The sequence below is a fragment of the Patiria miniata genome, unplaced genomic scaffold (genome assembly GCF_015706575.1).
Source record: "Patiria miniata isolate m_02_andy unplaced genomic scaffold, ASM1570657v1 HiC_scaffold_7, whole genome shotgun sequence".
Classification (NCBI taxonomy): domain Eukaryota; kingdom Metazoa; phylum Echinodermata; class Asteroidea; order Valvatida; family Asterinidae; genus Patiria; species Patiria miniata.
The window spans coordinates 6,431,745-6,453,241 of NW_024037074.1; the positions used below are offsets into that span (position 1 = coordinate 6,431,745).

At 40.9% G+C, this 21,497-nt stretch overlaps 1 protein-coding gene across 1 annotated transcript; it reads right to left on the minus strand.

Annotated features, from left to right (window-relative positions):
- Positions 1–1,383: 1,383 nt before the first annotated feature.
- On the minus strand, positions 1,384–21,013 carry LOC119744703 (highly reducing polyketide synthase FUM1-like). The gene is made up of 5 exons (XM_038220775.1): positions 20,438–21,013; positions 12,638–12,686; positions 12,491–12,598; positions 3,734–10,629; positions 1,384–3,356 (listed from the first exon to the last, which is right to left on the minus strand). Exons 3-5 carry the CDS (start codon positions 12,588–12,590, stop codon positions 3,021–3,023), a joined length of 7,332 nt encoding a protein of 2,443 aa, XP_038076703.1. The 5' UTR covers positions 12,591–12,598; positions 12,638–12,686; positions 20,438–21,013; the 3' UTR covers positions 1,384–3,020.
- Between the last annotated feature and the right edge of the window lie 484 nt (positions 21,014–21,497).

Below are 21,497 nucleotides of genomic sequence, written 5' to 3' on the forward strand. Positions count from 1 at the left end.
ATCGCGCCTGGGTTCACTGTGGATGAATCGCCGGGTTGAGTCAGCCACGGTGAAGCCAGGCGCGAGTCACTGCGATCCGTTCCGAAATTTGGTGGACGGGTACCCCGAAGCACGCGGTTATTTTTTTTACTGGTGCGGAAAGGGGCCCTGCTGATTTCCTTAGCCCTCGTGTGCACGGTAAAGCAATTTTTAAGTTTTCATTCTGTGCCCTCAAAAACACACTTAGGCCAGAAAGTAATGCCTTAGGTGATTTAAAGGGAATGTACAGCATTTGTTTTTGCTTCAATTTTCAGAAATAAATGGATTTGGAGGATTAATATGTTATAGAAAATATTTGTAAACTGACTTGTTTCACGTTTTGGGCTTGTATATGCTGGAAAAACCAAGAAAACCTATCATGTTATTGTAGTCTGGTTCCCTGACCCCACTTAAGATGAAACGGAGCAATTAATACACTTTGGAGAAGAGTAAGATCAGGGAATCAGTCTAGCAGGCTTGTATCCCTTCAGAGGTGTGTAAATCAATTGCAAAGAAAAGTCAAAATAACTAAATATGAAAAATTAAGAACAATTTTTGAAAAAAGCCAGTTTTCTCCATCGCTGGTCGGCCGACCAGCGTTGGAAAAATACAGGTTTTCTTGAAAATGTCAGCACACCAGGAGCCACGATTTCAAAGGATGCTTTAGACTGTCAGTCCCTAACAATTCAGTAAGGTATTTCGTGATAATTTGATCATTTTGTTTTTTTTATGTTTGCAAATGTTGTATTTTACCTTTAAGGGGTTAAATAAAAAGCGACAAATACAGGATAAATTGAGATAAAGTGACCCGTATTTGGACCCCTGTACATTTTCAATGGACCGCTTTCAAAGAGTAAAATAACAGGAACCAGGCGATTTAGAGTGGAAATCAATCTAAATAAACAAACAGGCAATCCAGTGGAAACTCAAGTGAAAACAAATTCTATTTGATTGTCGGTGTGATTGAAACCCCACCAAAATAAAGCGATTTTTTCACTTTTTGGAAATAAAAGAGCGGATTTTTTTAATTTACGAAAACGATTGTCACGCAGTCAAGGGCGGATCTAGAACCATTTTTTTTTTGGGGGGGGGGGGGAAGGGCTCGAGTATTTAGTTTTTTCAAAAAGGGGAAGGAGATTAAGTGTGTAGTATTGTGTGCTATTTTCACATTGTAATATTCAAACGAACAGATGTGTGTAACTGATAGCTTGCGAGGGAGATCCGCAACGTTTTAATTTATTTCCTGGGGGGGATTGGATCTTTTTCGGGGGGGGGGGGTCGGGGGGGGGGCATGGCCCCGACCAGCCGTGATGCAAATCTGTCACCTTGAGACACCGTATTGGAACATACAATTCCCAAAGAAAATTATTTTTACATTACAAACAGTTCCTCAAATTTATTACAGCATATAATTAAACAAAATCCACAGCATACATAACACGTTACACAAGTTTCAACTATTGTATATGCCTCAGCGGCGATATGGACCCAACTCGCTGTTGTAACGCTGATAGTTTAATATTGACAGACGAGTATGTTTATCTTAAAAATAATTTCAGTGGAATAACAAACTGCATGTGAATGCATGGAACTTTCTGTTAGGTTGTTAGCAGAAAAAATCGCATGCTTTTGCAACCAACTAACGTTTTCGCATGAACACAGCCACAGTTCTAAACCTAAAGTGATTTCGTTCATCACATTTGCTACAAACGAAAACCGACAGGCTATGTTGTAAATATTCCAGAATTCCCGTTCATTTTGACAAAACAGTAAATTTATGTGATTATTCCCAGAGTAACCTAAATTGAAACGAAATCGTGTAAAAGTTGCAATAGTAACAAATTAAGAAAATTTGAAGTCCAAGTAAATGTTAACACCTTTTGTCCGACAAACTTGACAAAATACTGTCTAAATGAGACTTATGAGGTTTTCATGGTGGACATAAACAAATATATGGAAGGTTTGCGTTAACACCGTGTGAATATTATCTTTTTTCAGTTGTCTGGTTCTGAAAAGAACCAGTTGTCTTAACTCGACGTTTCGAACAGTGTGCTCTGTTCGTCATCAGGAGACCGTCTCTATCTTATCTCTGAAATACTGTTTCTTTAGTTCAAAATTACTATATACAAGACTATAATTATAAAGTTGCCATAAAAACATTTCACGAGTCCGATGCCAACTAAAATCTAAAATTTAAAGAAGCCGTCTGAAATGTGTAAAAAGCCAAACTGTTGCTGTTAATAAAAAGCTAAAAACAAAGAAAACTTTTAATAACAATGAAAACGTAATAGCTTTTAGCAAACGCGAATATACTGACTTTTCAGGGTAAACGTTGCTCCTTTCGAATTCAGTCGATTTAATCGATTTCTTTTTAGCTCTTTTTTTTTCTTTTCTTTTTTACATTAGGAAATCCTATTTTGGATATTTTGCATTTATGGAGTGTTACTATAAATGTTCTTGCAAACATTTACTTAGAGTTATTTAGGAAACAATTTAAAAAAGTGTTAAGCCTTCACAGAGGTAAATTCGTTAAAGTTTGTGCACAGTACTGTCCGCATGAATAATTGGAAGTTCCGAATATGGTGAAATAAATAAATATACATGTAAAACTTTCTTTAACTAAAAATATATATCATTACAATATTCTGCTATTTTCCGTAATTACGATTGTAAGGTTTTTGAGATACTTCCTGGAGACAAATAGCTCTTCATTGAATATAATACATACTAGGTTTAAGTTTTAATGCAGCTCAAATGGATTGAAGTAAGTTATGCACGCTCGTTTGTTTTAAAATCTTTGAAATAGAGAGATTTTGAATTCAATTTTTGAGCATCTTCAGTTGTTGATTTTGTTCCAAAATTGTCAATACATTGAGGTACTTTTTTTCTCGTTTATACTATGATAAATGAATAATAAATACTTGTTGAGGGAAGGAATGACGAACATTTTGTTTTTGTTTCTTTACACCTTTGGTGTTCAACCTTTGCCATTTTTACCCTGTTTAGTTTGCTTCCACGGCCTTTTCAAGCAACGTGGCTGTAGTTATGCCTCCTAAGATATCTAGCTGAGAGATGGTCACTCCCAGCTGATTCGTTGCCCAGTTCACCATCTCCAAGGCAACCAGCGAGTCCACGCCGTAGTTCACCATGGGCTGGCTGACGTCAATGGACTCCTCCGGCATGCACAGAAGTTCAGCCATCTTGGATTTGACTCTGGCTTCCAAGTCGGCAGCGTCAAGGCAACAAGCCTCTCCCTTTGAAGACTTGGAGTTGTGGGCTGCTAAGTGGTGGAATTTGAGCATATACTTGTGGCAGAACTGCTGTGTGGCTCCCCAGTCCTGATGGTAAGTGCAAAAAAAAAACATCCACATAAGTCAAACGCTTATAACCGTTCGGGTAATGTAACGAAAAAGACAAAGGTATAATACATTTGTATTCCTGTAATTTTTTCCCCAGCTTTGTGTTTAGAAGGTTTTTTGATAGAAAGTGCAAAAACGTTTGTGAAATGGGGGAAATATTATACAACAGCCCTTAAAACAATTCTTTGAAAAATCCAGTAGGGTTCAAAAACATTTTTTCAAGGGTTATTTGAAAGCAATTTCATTTATTCATGCATGCTTTGAGGTAAAAAAAACAAATTGAAGATTCTCCCGAATCCTCATCGATAAGAAATAGAACAATGTTTTAAAAAGGAGACAAATTATGATGAACTCACCTGGTTTGCTAGGCAGACGCATGGCAGATCCTTCCGTGGCAGCAGCTGACCCAGTACGTCAAGGAACTCGTCGACATAGAGCTGGTGGTTACCCTTCATGGCCAGAACTTTAACTGTCTGTCCCTTGTCCTCCAAGTACCCTGCTCCTCTGACGGGGGCCAGTTGCACTGAAAGTGCAGGAAGTCCACTTCTCTGTCGCTTCTCAGCCAAAGCGTTAAGGTAGGCATTAGCGGCGCAGTAGACAGGCTGTGCTTGATGACCCCAGGTGGTGGAGATTGAAGACAGCATGAAGAAGATGTCTAGGTCGTCGTCTTGAGTCAGTTCATGGAGGATTCTTGCGCCTGTTACTTTTGCACCAAGGATGCGGGACATCTGATTAAATGTCATCTCTGATAGGTCTTCCTCCTCGATGACTCCTGCTAGGTGGAAGATGCCTTTGACTGGAGGGACTCGCTTGTCATCTCGGAGCTTCTCAAACATCGCTGCTACGCTGTTTTTGCTGGAGATGTCAAGTGCAAACTCATAGAGGTTAACCCCATTGTGTTTCAGGTAGTTCACTGTTCTCTTTGCAGCTGCTGTCTGAGCCCCTCTTCGTGAGACGAGTACAATGTGCTTGGCACCGTTCTGGCAAAGCCATCTGGAGAGAGCCTGTCCAATGCCACCAAATCCACCGGTGATTATGTAAGTAGCATTGGGTGTGAACTGGTTCAATGATGGCTGTAGCTCCATTGGTTGGAAATCCTCTGGCACTTCAAAGACGATCTTACCGATGTGAGCGCCCTTGGACATCATTCGGAATGTTTCTTTGAGTTCGTTGATGGGATGGACTGTGACTGGAATTGGCTTCAGCTTCTCATTTTCAAACAGACGAACGACCTTCTGCATTATTTTCTTCACTACTGCTGGACGTTGCTTCATCAAGACATCTACCTGGCAGGAATTGAAGATCTTGTTCTCCAGAAAGAATCCCATACTTAGACTAGAGCTCTGCAGGATGTCCCTCTTGCCGATCTCACAGAATCGTCCACAAGGACCCAGCAGGGATATACCTGTGTGAAGCAGTTTACCGGACAACGAGTTCAAGACAACATCTACTCCCTCGCCATTAGTCCACTCCATGACGTCATCATAGAAACGAGAAGATCTAGAGTCGCTGACCATCTCTATGCCAAGCTGCTTCTGTAGATAGTTCCTCTTCTCCTCTGTACCTGCTGTGCATATGATCTTGGCTCCAATCATTTGTGCAATCTGAATGGCCGCTAGACCGACTCCCCCACAAGCTGAGTGAATCAAGACAGTTTCGTCCTTCTGCAGATTGGCTCGTTCAACCAGGCAAAGGTATGCAGTCACAAAAACCACACCAACACTTGAGCTGTCTACGAAGCTGAGATTGTCTGGTTTCGAGACAGTCAACCGTGCATCACAGATAGCATGGGAACCAAAACAGCTTTTACCGAATGCGATTACCTCATCACCAATTTTGAAGCCATGTACTCCCGATGCAACTTCTTCGACAACTCCAGCACACTCAAGACCGAATGATGGGTGTGTTTCACTCTCCAGTCCCTCAAGAAGACCAAGTGCCATCATGACATCTTTGAAATTGAGAGGAGCTGCCTTGACTCTAATCTTGACATGGCCCGGTGGGACTTCAAAATCACGAACATCGTGGAAGGCAAGATCATCAATGGAAGCCCCTTTACCTGCTTGACTTCTCAAATCCTGCTCCACGCGCCACTTCATAGACTGAATCTTGTTTTCAGTGTTCAGGTCTTGATGCATAACCCTGGGAACGAACCTCTCCTTTCCTCGGATCACAAGCTCTCGCTCACCAAGATCATGGTCATTCATCAGCTTGAGCATTTCATGGACATTTTCTACAAGAGAATTTTGGGGGTCAAAGTCTACAGAGAAAACAGGCACACTTGGAATCTGATTGCTGACAGCCCGGGTCAGACCAACTGCCAGAGAACTATTCGGAAGAGATGAATCCATGTTTCCTCCCTTTGTCACAACCCACATACGTTTGACAACTTCTGGGTATGACTCAACTGCCTGGAAAAGTTTCAACAGGGCGTGAAGCTTAGAGTCTTCGTCGCTGTAGATGTACATCAATTCCATTGGGGAATCAGTGTGCTCACTGAACACATGATCAAGAGACTTAGCCTCGGAGAAGTTGCTGATCAGGACTTCACCGTGGTAGTGAGGAAGGAACTCAGATGAGAACCTGTTGTTGCCATCTCGTACTATGAAGAGCTTGTCTTGCTGGATTATCCGTCTTTGATCCCGCTCTGAAACTGAAGGCTTTCTTCCAACAAACAAAGAATGGAAGAACTCGTTTGGTGAGGAAGCCGATGAGATATCTTTCAGACCAACCTTTTCCATGGTGTCCAACCAACCCTGGTGATGCAGCCAGCAACGCTCCTTTCGGAAGTCATCAAACACCCAACAGACATCCATAGCCCCAAACCAGAGTTCAGTCAGGTAGTGGGTGTTGGTTCCCTCCATGATGAACATGAGCCCATCAGCACTGAGTAGGTCGGTCATGAAAGCCGTGCTTCGCTGAACATCAACCGCTGCATGTAGGGTGTCCAAGCAGACTACGACATCAAAGCTGCCAGGAACAAACCCTTGGTCTTTGATTTCTTTCTCAATGTCTAGCTGTTTGTACTGGACGAACGGGAATTCTTGGAGATTTCCCTGAGCTTGCTGGAAGAATGTCGCACTCACATCTGTGAATACATACTCCATCTTCTTCTCAGTCCCAAAATCCTTCAGTGGATCAACGATGAAGCGAGTCAAACCTCCGATCCTAGCCCCAAGCTCCAGAACTCGGACAACATTCTTGTGCTTAGCAGCTTCTCGGACAGCCCTGACAACTGCTTCAGCTCCAGCTTTGTAGTAGATTCTTGTGCTGAGTGAATCATAGAAGTACCGGTCCAACCCTTCAGCGCAAAACATGAGAGGAACGGCAACTTGTGGGTCACGAAGAGTGTCAGGCAAGGCCTCACCAAGACTCTTAATCAGGCTAACCTCTGAGTCTAACTCAGGAACATGTCCCATGATCTTTTCCAACACTGCAGGAATATCTCTGTAATCGATTATTTTGCTTGTAGCATTTTCAGCGATGGCTTGGAAACGGTTGATGTACTTAGTGTAGCTCTTACCCTGTGCCCTTTCGGCAGGTGGGACTGTGTTAAGGGCATTTCGGATGTACGACACACACACACCCTCAACTTCATCAATTACGTCTTCTGCTCGAGCAACAGCATCCATCTCATCCCCATATGCCTCAAGCAGATTGCTTTCATCAAATACGTCTTTCAGAACTGATGTTGACAGTGTTTTGGCCGTTGCTGGTTGCCATTCGGTAGTGTAGATGCATGATTCGATAGGTACGTCTGACTGGCTCCCATTGAAGTTCTGCGCCCGGAAGCCCTTCATAGTTGCCAAGATTTTGCCTTGCTCAGTGGCCATGGTGATATCTGCTGTGAGAATCATACTGTCACAATCGATAATTCTGGTGTAGGCGATAATGGGTTGCCCTGATGGAATAGCCTCTCTGGATAACTCAAAGGAATCTATGTGCACTGGAAGGTACATTGCGCTGTTTGAACCCACAGCAGACAAAGCCAGTTGGAAAGTTGCATCCAGATGAGCCACTTGGACTCTCTGCTTGTTGTCAGGAACTGCATGCAGAACAGCAAGTGCCTCGCCATCACCTAGGAACATCTTCTCCACCATCTGGAAAGCGGGTCCGTAGCTGAGACCCAGGTCTTGGAGCCTGGAATAAAACTCCTCACCTATGACTTCAGTAGAGCACCTCTCTGTAATCTTCTCAAGAGGGAGACACTCTTCCACATCTGTTTTGCTGGAGACATCAATCTGAGCGTTGCTATGTAGATTGCCATCACAGGTAACCTGCATCGCTGTCCCATCTTTCACGAGCCCAAGCTTTAGGGTGCACTTTTTGGAGTCTGAGTCTTCCGGCCATGGTAGGACACGGGTGAAGTTTATGTTCTTTAGAGCCGGCTTTTCAGTTTCCACAAAACTCATCTGTGTCATGTACTCGATGTAGCCAGCTCCAGGGAATACGATTCTCTCACCCACAACGTGATCAGCCAAGAAGGGGAACATCTCTAGGGAGATGTTACCACTCTGTCCTTTGAAGGTACGGTCATCCAAACCAAGGCGACGCTTCTGTCTCTCCTCTGTCTCCAACCAGAAAGACTGGTGCTGCCATGGATATGTTGGAAGCGGTGCCCACTCACCTGATTCATGAGTTATTGCAGCCCAATTTAGAGGAACTCCATTTGTATAGAGGGTTCCAACTGCTCTTTGGATACTCTGCAAATCATCTTTATCTCGCAGGCTAGAGTTGACGGTGATGGGTGGGTGTTTGGGATCCAAACCACGGGCAATCTGTTTTACCGAGGACAACAGTGTATTTGAGGCTGCAATCTCAAGGAAGACATCTGCCTTTGTCTCCTGCAGAACAGCTTCAATTGCAGGCTGGAAGAGTACTGCACCTCGGATGTTGCTCCACCAGTAGTCAGTGCCAAAACTGCCGTCGTAGTATTCGCCTGTCACAGTGGAGTAGTAGGGTACATCTCTCTTGCCAAGTTCACTTTTGACCACACCTTCCATGCCTCTGGAAAATGGCTCCTTGATTGGATCCATCTCCGGTGTGTGGAAGGCACAAGTCACCCGGAGCTGCTTGGCCTTTCCAGGATTTTCCTCAACCACAGCGGCTATTACATCTCTGTTGCCAGCTAGAGTGATTGCACCAGGTGCATTGACTGCTGCAATGTAGAGATTCTGGTGCTCCTGACAGATCTTCTCTGCCTGTTCTTTTGTAGCTCGCAGTGCAGCCATTCTACCTGTTCCCTCTTGCTTTGCCTGTTCGTGGCTTCGGTGATAGATTACAGCCACGGCTTCCTCTAGGGTCAGGCCACCACTTGCATAGGCTGCAGAGATCTCACCAAGGCTGTGCCCAACAACAACGTCAGACTGTACTCCCCAGTGCTGCCAGAGATGGTAGAGTGCGACCTGGATGAACATGATGGCGGGCTGGATGACTTCTACTTGACTGAGTGCGTTGTTTACAGATGTGTAGGGAGAGGTGTCTGGATTGATTGGATGGCTGTTGAATAAGCCACAGTATTCGAGCAGGGACCATCCGGACATCTTTTTGAAGATCTGATCGCAAGTATCAATGCTGTCCCTGAAAACCATCTCATCTCTGTAGAGCTTGCGGCCCATGTCCTCCCACTGCTGCCCTTGGCCAGGGAAAACAAAGCAGACCTTTGGTTTAACTTGGGGAGCTGTGCCAGTCACAACAGCTTCCGATCCAGAACCTTGAAGAAATCCCTCCAGGCTCTTTCTAAAGGAGGCTGTAGACTCGGCAATGACAGTCATCCTGTACGTGTGATGGTCTCTCCGAGTTGCCTGCCATGATGTCACGCTGAGGGCATCATTGTCGCAGTCGAACTCCAACCACTTCTTTGCAAGATCGTTCAGAGCCTCTCCAGATTTTGCAGACAGCGGCAGGATGATTGGGCGTCCAACACTATCATCACCTAACTTCCAGCCAGCCGATGCTGTCTGCATGGCGCTTTTGTCTGCTTTTGGTCTCTTCTGGAAGATCATGTGAGCAACTGCACCTGCGAAGCCAAAGCTATTTAGGCCAACTGTGTAGGTGTCATCTGTGTCTTTTGCACTAACACCAGGGTTGGTGTCCAGCGGCTCCAATTTTGTCTGGACCTCGAGGTTGAGTTCTTGAAGGTCAATGTTGGGGTTGGCATTGGAAAAGTTGATGGTAGGAACCAGCATATTCTTCTCCAACATGAGAGCCACTTTAATGGCAGCTGTGATCCCGGCAGCACACTCGCTGTGCCCGAAGTTGCTCTTCACGGATCCAATTTTGACTGGGGTGTCTTTAAGTTGGCCAAAGGTACGCCCGATAGCACTTGCTTCGATGGGATCGCCTACAGGAGTTCCAGTCCCGTGGGCCTCCACATACTGAACAGACGATAGTGGAACTCCAGAGCGTGCATAGGCTTTCTTCATCACCATCTCTTGGGCGGGAGCTGAGGGCATTGTAAGACTCTTGCTGAAACCATTTGCTGCGATGGCACTTCCTCGGATGACGGAATAGATATGGTCGTTGTCTGCTAGTGCCATGTCAAGTGGTTTTAGGATGAAGACGCCAAAGCCCTCGCTTCTTACGTAGCCCTTGGCCGTGTCAGAGAATGGACAACACTTCCCCTCAGGAGATAAGACGCCCAAAGCACTGAAACCAACCGTAACCTCAGGAATGAGTAGACTGTTGCAACCTCCAGCAACAGCAGTTGTACATTCGCCATCCCAGATAGCATTGCAGGCACTGTGCATAGCTGTCATAGACGAAGCACAGGCGGTGTCAATTACATAGGAGGGGCCACGGAGATCGAAGGCGTAGGAGATGCGATTGGCGACGGCAGAATGTGCTACACCCGTGTGAGTGTAAGGGTTGATGAGTGATGTCTCCATCAACATAATGGGGTAATCCATCATGCCAACACCGATGTAGACACCGCAGGATTCTCCCAAGGTGCTGGGGATGATTCCTGCATCCTCAAAAGCCTCGTAGGTGACCTCAAGGATGTGGCGTTGCTGGGGGTCCATGGAGCTTGCCTCACGAGGTGAAATCTTGAAGAAGGTGTTGTCAAACTTGTCTATGCCATGGACGAAGCCACATCGTCTCGTCACCATCTTGCTGTGGTTGGACTGGTCAGGATCATGGAAGGTTTCCAAGGACCATCTGTCTGGAGGCACTTCACTGATCATGTCGTCACCCCGTACCAAGGCATCCCAGAATGCCTTAGGTGAGTCGACACCTCCGGGCATGCGGCACCCTGCAAGTAAACAACGTCAAAAAATTGTTACAATGGTTATACTTTTATTTTATTGGTAAGCAAACATTTCTTTTTATTATTTGATTTAATTTACTGAGTACATTTTTAAAAATATTTTCAAATATTTTTCATTAGCGATCCCTGGTTCTGGCTTGTACGAACAAAGAGACATGTTCATGTTTTGAGGTTGAAATCCTGATATTGCTTAGTTAGTTATGTTGTTTTTACCTGTTAAAGAGCGCGTAATGCATGTTCCGGGAATGTAACAAGAATCAAATAATTTAACAAGCGTTCATGAAGTGGGTTCGACTAATTTCCAATATGCAATCACACAGGGAAATAGTTTGAAATTTAACTAATATCATGTTAACCATAACAGTCCTTTTCCAATTACACGGTTAATTTAATTGCTCTGGTACAGAAACAGTTGTTTCCTACATACAGGGTGAGTCAAAAAAAGCGGAACCCAAACCCCATAAAATATATTGCATATTAAAAAAAATATGTAGCACCAAAAATAATAATGACTGGAAAAGCCAATTTCATAAGCTACTTTTAGATGAGAAAAATACTGAAATTGCTCAATCTGTTCAAAAAATATCACCATTTAAACACAATGACCCTAAAACCTGTCCTAAAGCTATTCATTGTGTGTTTTGACTGTTTGGAATAACAAAGAAAATGACACAGAATACTAATTGTTTCAACAACTGTCACCACCTGTAGTACACAATATCTTTATTAACAACCCTGGTTAGGCAAACAATATGATTTATAAAATCTACTTTTTTTTAAAGGACAGGCTTTCAAAGGGATTCTGTTGAATATTTATAACGTTTAAACTGAGATTTTATCGCTGGTGATGTTTGAAGACCATTGCGACGACGATTCTTGAAATCGCATTTTTTTTTGGACGAGACAGGTTTTAGGGTCATTGTGTTTAAATAGTGATATTTTCTCAACGGATTGATCAATTTCAGTATTTTTTTTCATCTAAAGTAGCTTATGAAATTGGCTTTCCAGTCATTATTATTTTTGGTGCTACATATTTTTTAAAATATAGAATATAATTTTTGGGGTTTGGGTTCCGGTTTTTTTTTACTCACCCTGTACAATCCATAATGTGCTTATGACAATGGGCTTGATGTTCAAATCAAACCCCGAAATCGCCCAAACAAATCAAATATGCATGATGTAACGATGACATCAGACGTGCATGTTCTTAAAAACGAGATTTGATTCTCTGGCCAAAAAGGTCAAGGAGATGTTCAGTGTGTAAACAGTTGATTTTCTTGTTAATTTATCCATGCCTTGAAGCGCTATTAATTTACTCTCGATATAATTTCCAACCAGTCACAGTGCTAAGACACTATGTGCGGGACAGACTTTGCCGTGTATCTTCTCCTAATAAGACAGTTTCCTTTATTATTTCCTCCTTTAAGTAATGCCCGCGTGCAAGCTTTGTCGGGTTGTATGGGCTGTTTCGGGTTATACAGGGTAAAGAAACCCAAATGGCAGGACCAATTATCTAATGAAGTTCTGCATGTAGCACTTTCAAAATGTAGGATAAGCCCAATTATTTTTTTATTACAAGAATCATTCAAGTCACTCATGTACTTTTCAAGTTACGGAATTTCGAACACAACACCGTTTTAAAGTTCTGTCCACGGATCACAAAAATGGTAAGTGTTTTTTTTTTCAGCAAAACGAAAACAATTCACTCACATCCTAGATTTTGAAAGTGCTACATGCAGAACTTCATTTAAAAAAAAATGGTCCTGACATTTGGGTCTCTTTTTTTTTGGAACTCACCCTGTACCCATAATTGCATTGTATGAAACTTTCTGAATCTCACACTCACCAATGCCAACAACTGCTATGGGGGGTTTAGCCGCAGCCGACGACCGTTCCATCTTTGCTGAACCCGAGGACTGTTCCATCCTTACCGGTTTGCTGTGCATCTTGATGTCTCGGTGTTGTCTCGGTTTCGATGAAATCCCGTCTGAATCCCGTTGCTCAATAAATAGGGTACGTTGAAATAAATAAGCTGAATTGTCCTGTAAACGAAAAAAATATGGAAAAACATTTTTTTTAGTACACAGCACACACCGTATTTTTGAATGAAAAAGAAGAAGACAAATTCAGAATTTTAAAAGGAAACGTAATGTTACACCATATCTTGCCCTTCAGGTCTTGTGTGGTGTAAAGCGTCAATATGGGAAGCTGTTCCGTGTTGATCTTTGACGGTTTAGAAAACGTGGGACCTGTATAAGTATAACTTTCCTATATACAGAAATGGAATTTCAATTTCTGTCTAAAGAGTTTTGCTTTATTGGAGGCCGTCGGGCTGTTTCTGTTCAGCTTAATAGGGTCATATCAAAGGAAGTTTCATTCAAATTCGATGAATCGTTTTAAATCGTGCTGAAAACACAGTTCTGGATTCACAATAATCATTGTTTTTTTTATTCAATGAATTATTCGCGATTTTGAATAGATATTTACGACATGTAAATCTTGCGACGTCCTTTTGAATGGAGGAGAAGCGATAGGGACTAAATCACGCATATCGATTAGGTGGAGTTAGAAGGCCATGGTTTTGTATGTTAAGGAGAATACACGAGAAAGTGTGGATTCGTAATTTAAGAATTCACGAGGCGCGAAGCGCCGAGTGAATTCGTAAATTAAGAATCCACACTTGCGAGTGTATTCTTCGACTTAAACCATTGTGTTAAGTATTGGCATTAACAGTGAGTGGAGATGAAAAGACTTGGGATAAATGTTGCAACCTGACGCCACTTCCGCGATTGTGTACAATTAAAGTGTATGGAGAGTCAAGAATTTTTTTAAAGTATTTTCTAACAAAATTGGAAATATTTCATAGTCCCAGATTCATGTCTTATCATCATTTTTGCAGTGAATGTCATTCATTGAGATGGTATATGGAGAAAAAAAGTGGCGTCAGGTTGCAACATTTGTCCCGGCTCTTTCCGTCGACAAATTGATAGTTCAGACGATGATTTCTCTCTGACTCGAAGTAGGTTTTGCAGTAACGGCGGAGAATCTGAAAGTGAAGATGCATTGGTAATTTTGGAAGGAAATTTTCACGCATACGGTCCTATTAATGCTCATTATAGAGAACAATTATCCGACGCGTTCAAAGTGTGGATTCGTAATTCCGAATCCACACTTTACTAAAGATTCTTCGTTCCGAATCCACACTTTGTGACCAGCGTAACAGATTCGTAGTTCCGAATTCACACTTTTAACAATAGTGTGACGTCATAGCAATGGTTTAATGCTAGGATAGGCAATTAGACATGACGTTAGCCTGTTGTGCATTCGTTGTTATAATAACTTAAAATAACACATAATATACTCGGAAACACCCGCAACGCATACATACACAGAATTGGTAAAATATTGTTAAATACAACATTAAAATTTTCTTTTCTTGATATAATGCAGCAGGTGTTTTTTTTTTCTGATGGGATTTTTCGAAGTAGAACCTTTTTACTTAAGAAACAGGTACATGTGTTAATCTGCCAATAAAAGCAGATAATGTTCCATCGAATGGCTCTGCTCAATGATACTGCTCCCATGCTGACCAAATTTAGTTCTGTTTGCAATCGGTTACATATCCGTAAATAGAACTATGATCTTCTCGAGTGACAACTGGGTGCAAGTCAAAACGTGTTAGGCCTAATGAACGTTTCGGATGGAAAGGCTTTTACATTGGTTTATATTGACGAAAACAAATTCAAAACTTTGGAAGAAATATCATGATAGACTTTCTTTTTAATAAAACGGTAGCTTCAGATATTTTTTCTCGCCAACTTTGAACATAGGCCGTAAGTTGAAAATTCTCAGCCTCTTTCTTTTTCCAAACATCAGACGGCTGTTGGAAGTTTGAGCCCCAAAAAATGAATGTTTCAGATTTAATGGCTTTTTTACAACGTATAGAAATCACATTAGCTAAACAGGAAACAGTCGTATATTTATTGCCAATGTTTATTGTGTGTGCAGCACGAATGTTTATAATGCAAGTTGTAATGTGCTTTTTCCTCAACATTTGCAAAGCCGTATGAAGTTACCACGAAGGAAATACTGTCCATTTACTGTACAACCAAAATACAACTTGCCCAGCGGAACTGAACTCAAATTCAACGGACAGTTGGGTTAATTGCCGGGTCTGAGAATACCACGGAAGGCCTATTACTTCCGATGATTGGGGATTTCTCTATGAACCATCCTGTTCCTTTTGTTTTTGTTTTTGTTAAAGAAGGCACATGTTAGCCCAGTAGTATCAGTGGACTTTAGTGGACCACATAAAATAATTACAGGAATTTCATAGCCAATCCGAACACGAAGCAAAATATTTCTAGTATCGATAAAATTGTCATGTATTTCTAGTTTAACCTATCACACTTCTTTCTCAGCGTGCCGGGCAGATTTAGGCATGTCATATCCTGGGCTAAATATGCGGTTTGGAATTTAAATAATTAAAGATCGACTTTCTTGCATTATATCTATAAGCCAAATCTTTTCCGTAATTTTGAGAAAAATATCTTCTGAATTTCATACAAAAATATTTTGCTGTTTGTCATTGATGTGATGGAGGTTTAAACTTTGGCTCATGGACTTCAGCATAATGCTCCGCGTCGAGAAAAACAAAGATTTAGTTTCACAGTTTTCTCGGGAAGTATGATATCATTTTATGATATCTATACTGAACTTAATTTTTCGACAGGTTAGTGTTATAATAACTGCTTCGGATTGGTAGTGATGCTGTTCATAGAACATTTACATTGTTTTTGCAAACGGTGGCATTATATACTTTAGTTGGCATGATTTCCACTTTTTTCTTCGAAAACGAGGATATTATTTACAATGGAACTTCCGCAAGGAAGGATCAAGATATTATAAACGACATGATACCCTGAGATATAAATTACATGATACTGATACCCTTTAGTGAAGAAAAGAGTAAAGGGGCAATAATGCCAGGACTTATCGCAGATCCCTCCGTGTCTGAATTTTGAAACCTCAGACTTTAGTGTCGGGAATCATAACATTTTCCAGGAAGAATTCCGTAGTAATTTCAATATCTGAACGTTGCATCAATCAGTGGTCACGGATCATCAGTCATAAAAACTATTTGATGGGGCACGTGACCCTATCCCTACCCCCCCCCCCCCAAAAAAAAGACGTCCGTGCCCCGGGTGCCCCCCACCTGCATTTAAATTCTTGACAAAAATATATTACTTGCCTTCAGTGTTCCCCCCCCCCCTGAAAAAAAGTATGCATCCCGGGCGCCACCTCAGCTAGTTAAACCCTAGTTACATCACTGCCTGTAAGCTAGTGCTGATTACACTTTATCTCGTAATTAAACTGGGTTCAATTATGAACGTAAAATGTGGCTCTTCTGCTATAGTTCATGGATCGTGGTCCACAATAATTAGGTATAATTATGGTGTTAAATTATTGATAGACGCTAATTAGGCAAATGGTTGCGAGACTTGAGGGTTAAATTACGTTTAATTTATCAAATGCAACAGAATTGGAGAGACACGCGCATATTGGCGACAGTGTTTCGTTTCACTTTTGTTCTTCTCCTTGGCAGCCCTGCACTGTCCACGCTCTGTCTTTCGTGTGTAGTGTTTACTTGGTTTCTTATTGTTTGTATATCCCTTTCTTTTAATATCAAATTTTATTGTAATTGTGTGTATATATGTCAATTTGCCGAATAAAATATTATTATTATTAGAATTAAGGATGTCTTACACAAGACTATTAGCGACCTACATGTAAGTTGCATGGTGGTAATACACTCAACCAAAAAAGAAAGGCCCCCCCCCCTTCCAATACTTTTTTGTCTAACTCAAAAACTACTGAACACCTCTCGCTCAAATAACGACTTATCAGTACAGAAATTCCTTAGCAATCCAGCCATACTCTTTATTTGGCCCAAAACAGTGATAATGTTATACGAATTTTTGCAATTTATGACAACTGATACCGGAAACAGTTGCACTTTTGTATACGCGCAAGTTGTGGTTCACACTCGCCTTGCACGTAGGCCTATACAAAAAGTGCAACTTTTTTCCGGTACCATTTGTCATAAATTGCATAATTTTGCAGACATTATCACTCTTTTGGGCCAAACAAAGAGTATGGCTGGATTGCTAAGGATCAGTCGTAATTTGAGCAAGATGTGCCCAGTAGTTTTGAGTTGGACAAAAATGTTGGTTGAGTGTATATATGTCAAAAGCTAAAAAAAACAAAAGAACTCAGTTAAGTAAAAATAGGATTTCTATACGTGAGTAAAATTGATTATAATTAAGGAACGGCTATAGTGACAAATATCTGTTTCAATGTCAAGAAGAAGAAAAATCCAAGGAAAAATATACCATTCAGGATTAAAAGCTGATTCAGAAATAAAATGATTCTGATGTGGGAAAGAAAGTTTTCATTCGATGTATTGCTCCAAAATTACGACTGATGATTGGACACAAGTATTCTCTGTAATTTCCAAGACATTCTCGAGAAACAAACCTCGAAATTTGGTACCACAATTTTTCGTGATAGCTGAATTATCAACAATCGCACTTATTTAAATTTCAACTGTGCAGCGCGATTGCTGGACAAACTTGTTCATCAGTTTTTCTGACATAATTGGCCAGTTGAGTGTTTTTGTTTTTGTTTATTCTCGTAGGACCAGACCGCTTAATTGGCGTGGCAGTCCTCACACAGTACCACATTGCTCAATCATGCGGAAATCACAGGAAGGAGAGAATTAGTTTCAACACCAATTTGTAAGTACTTCATTGATTACAACCAACACTATATGCATTTCCCGTGCTCTTAGTGTCGTCCTGAAAAATAGATTTCTTTTCTAAATAAGGCCGAATAAAAAAAACATGTTTCTCGTCCGGGTTTTTGAAAAAAAGGAGGAAGAGTGGCTTTTTTTATATTTTTCATTTTTTTCAAGATGGTCGCCATTTTGAAATTTCCTGCAATCGTTGGTGTTTCCACTGTTCAAAGACACTTTTGAAATGAAAGACAAGTTGGACAAGAGAACTGAACATATTTATAGTGTCATTTAGAGTTGTATTGGTCTACAATGAACAGTTTTAGATGCATTTGGGCAATTCCAAGCAAACAGGGACATGACCCAAAAAAATCACACCCATTCCTGAACTTTCTTTTCATTTTGAAGTTATTGCTTATAGATGTAAGGACCAGGATATAAACTTTTTTAGTCAAAGCTTCATCGTTTTCTATGAAATATGTCACCTTTCCTCCTGGTGATGTTTGGCTTATAAAATGTACTACTTCATGTGCATTTTCATTTGTTTGCATATTTTTCTTGGAAAAAGAATTAGTCACAAACCTATTATGCAATTTAGTAGTATGACTTTATACCTTAAAAACAATAAAATAAAAATCTGCCCATGACTTTTCTTGAAGACATGCAGGTGCACAGCTGTGGACGCTTAGCCACATGAAATGCGAGTGACGAAAAGATCTCTTTTTTATTATTATTTTAAACAGGTAGTGATTATATTGCTGACAATTGATAATTTGCTTCTCCCACCAATACCAAGTATAAAAACAACAAGTATTTACACCAAAAACCCAGCACAATATAATAGAGAGCCCTTGAAATTTGAAATGCGAGTGACAAATGAAATGCGAGTGACAAATGAAATGCGACTGACGATATCACTTTCAATAATAAGAATACAGACAGAGAAGCTCTGAGATAGTAATATTGAGGGAAGTGCATAGTACATGCACAAAGTACGCATACTGTCTTAGACCTATAGAAGGCAGGTATCATTTGTGGTACCCATGATGCATTGTATCTCCATAGGAACAGTTCCAAGTTTTATTTCTATATGAACAGTCTGACCCTACACGAATAGAACTTGTAAGTTAACTGTTGAAAGTCAATTTTGGTGAAATAATTCATGCTCCTGCTGCTAAGGTTGTGAGTTCATTCAAATAGTACATGAATGGATGAACACAATTGATTTTTTTTATCAACTTAAGCATGGGACTGCAGAAACTAGAGAGCTAGCGCCTTTGCGGCTGCGGATTACTAAATTACAGTAAATGTGTAAATATTTCAGAAAACACTTTTTTTTTTCATTGTAATTAATATTTTGAGTCTTTTTAAACAACTTTGTAGGTTGTTTGAAAAGAAAAAGCCCAGATTTGATAAGAATTGTGAAGGAAAAGCTTCATTTTGTTCACAACTTCATTAATTAACTTAAAATACTTTTTCATTGCAATTAGTATTTTGAGCACACTGAAAAGGTTTATAAAGGTTGTTTGAAAAGACTTAGCTAAGACTTGATAAGAATTGTGGAGGAAAAGCTTCATTTTGATTATAACTTAATGAACGGACAAACTGAAATGCGAGTGACGGAAATGCGAGTGACGGCACTTTTCCCCTCTAACTTAAATACAGTTAGTTGTTGAAGATATTTTGTTACCCTCATTTATACTTCAGTATGGTAGGTATCTAGTACATATAACCATTTGGTTGTGTACATTTGGTTTGAGGAGACTTTTCAGTTAAAACCAAGACAATTTTAGGCATGTCCTTTTCACGAAATGCGAGTGACGGTTTTTTCCAACAGTGCCATGCTCATATTTTGCATCATTAAACTTTCATAATTCCATAGGGTTAAAGCCTTATATATTGAGTATTTCCAAACTAAAAATGAAAGAGTAATTCTCTTTTTTGTAAAAAGTACACCACTAAGAATAAGATTGAAAAAGGATGCAAAAAAGTGAAATGCGAGTGACGCTGGAATCGCCCATCTGCTTTAACCGTGGACTTATTCGGTGTTTTGTACGGCATTTTTCAAAAATAAAAAATAATTTAAAAATCCAGGCGGCCTCCAAAAAGGAAGCGGGCGGGGACGAGAAACATGGTCTTTTTTTTTTAACCTCGCTTAATAGCTATTTTTCTAGCAATGCAAAATTAATGTCATTCATTTTTGACAAAGAGTCATCGACCGAATAAATCCGCCAAAGTTTATTGAATTATTACTTTACAACTTTCATACTTGCGACCCGACAATAATCCCGTTCTCGCGGGGTAGGCTGGTTCCCGCCCCACATATAAGTAGAGTACGGACCGGGAACCAGTCTGCTCGTATTGGCGGCTCTCTTTTGTGGCCAAGGTGTTCATTGAATCAAGCATTAACATTTGTTCAGGCTAGCGTCACAATAGATCACAATATTTAATAAAACCTAAGATATTTTATTACAAAAAAAACTAGGGGGCCCAGAGAGCGTACCCTCATTGAAGAATAGGCAGCGCTGTTTTTTTGTCTTTGGCAATGAGAGTAAATTTATTACCACAAATGATATATTAGTGGGGCAACTAGTACGACCATTGTGCTCTATCCGAGAAAATAATTTCGCTGTAGCTAGCATTAGTTGTACATGTAGTTGGAAAACAGATTAATTAGCAAATTCGTAGCCCAAACAGTGGGCTGAATTGAGATTAAAGGACTGAAGTCCAAACGTAACAAGTAGGTCAGTGACGTAAATACTGTAAAAGGTTCAGGTTTCTGCAAAACGTAGGACGGCCTTTTGCAGTTCAAGCAGAGCTCAGACCTACAAAACTGAAACACTTTTTATAGCCCTGTTTGGTATACCATCTCTGATACAAATTACAGGCCTTAGGTTGGATTTGTATACAATGCCAAAACATGAATTAAAAATATACAGCCCTTTATACAGCCCTATCACAGAAGCAATATTTCATAAAACATATTAAAATGTACTTTACCTGAACTTGCGACAGATGACTCGGTCAGCTGAATAATTATTGTAGAATACTCCGCTGTTCTCCAGTTAATGTAAGATCGGACTGGAAATCTCCACCAGCCTTTCCTCGATTGTCTTTCTGTCGAATAATGATAGGAACAACAATTCTCGCGCCTTTTTAAAATCTCCAGAATGAAGCAGACTGCACAACATGTGCGAGCTTCTTGACCAATCAGAGCCGACATCCTCCGAGCGCGTTCACCAGCGATCATTTTGATTGGTTGTCGGTGAGGTCATGCTTACCTGGTAGGACAATCCCTCGTGTCATGTGTCAGCCGCAGCTCGTACGTTTTGTTTTATCACTCCGGTTGTTCCGGTTTACTGGTAATAGCACCGTGGTCTTGGCAGGTCAGAGTCCATCGGTCCGCTTTGGAATTTTCCCGGGTTCGCGCTGTAAAAGTTTATAAATCACATGTTGTTTCGTAGAAAAACCTCAGCTTTCGTACCAACTCCGCCCTAATCTGGCCTATTCCGCCCAAATGTCACCACAAGATTATTGTACACTCTTTGAGAACCTTGTGGATACTGTTCGATCTTCTTTCCTCTCCAAACACTGAGTATTTTCAATCTTAAGACTTTATGAAGAGAGATATACGACGAAATTACCTCAAATAGTATTATGATGTTTCCATCGATATTCCTCAGTGTCAAGGTGACATTTTACCAGCACGGCCTTACAGATTCAACTACGTTTATTTCCAGGGGAAAATTATACAAATACATCCTCCGAGCGAGTTCACCAGCGATCATTTTGATTGGTTGTCGGTGAGGTCATGCTTACCTGGTAGGTCGTTCGGGTGCTGGGACTATCCCTCGTGTCATGTGTCAGCCGCAGCTCGTACGTTTTGTTTTATCACTCATGATGTTATGTAACACTGTTCCGGTTTTCTGGTAATAGCACCGTGGCCTTTGCAGGTCAGAGTTCATCGTTATCGCGCACCCGTACCCGCCGGGCCGGGTCCGCTTTGGAATTTTCCCGGGTTCACGCTGTCAAAGTTTATAAATCACATGTTGTTTCGTAG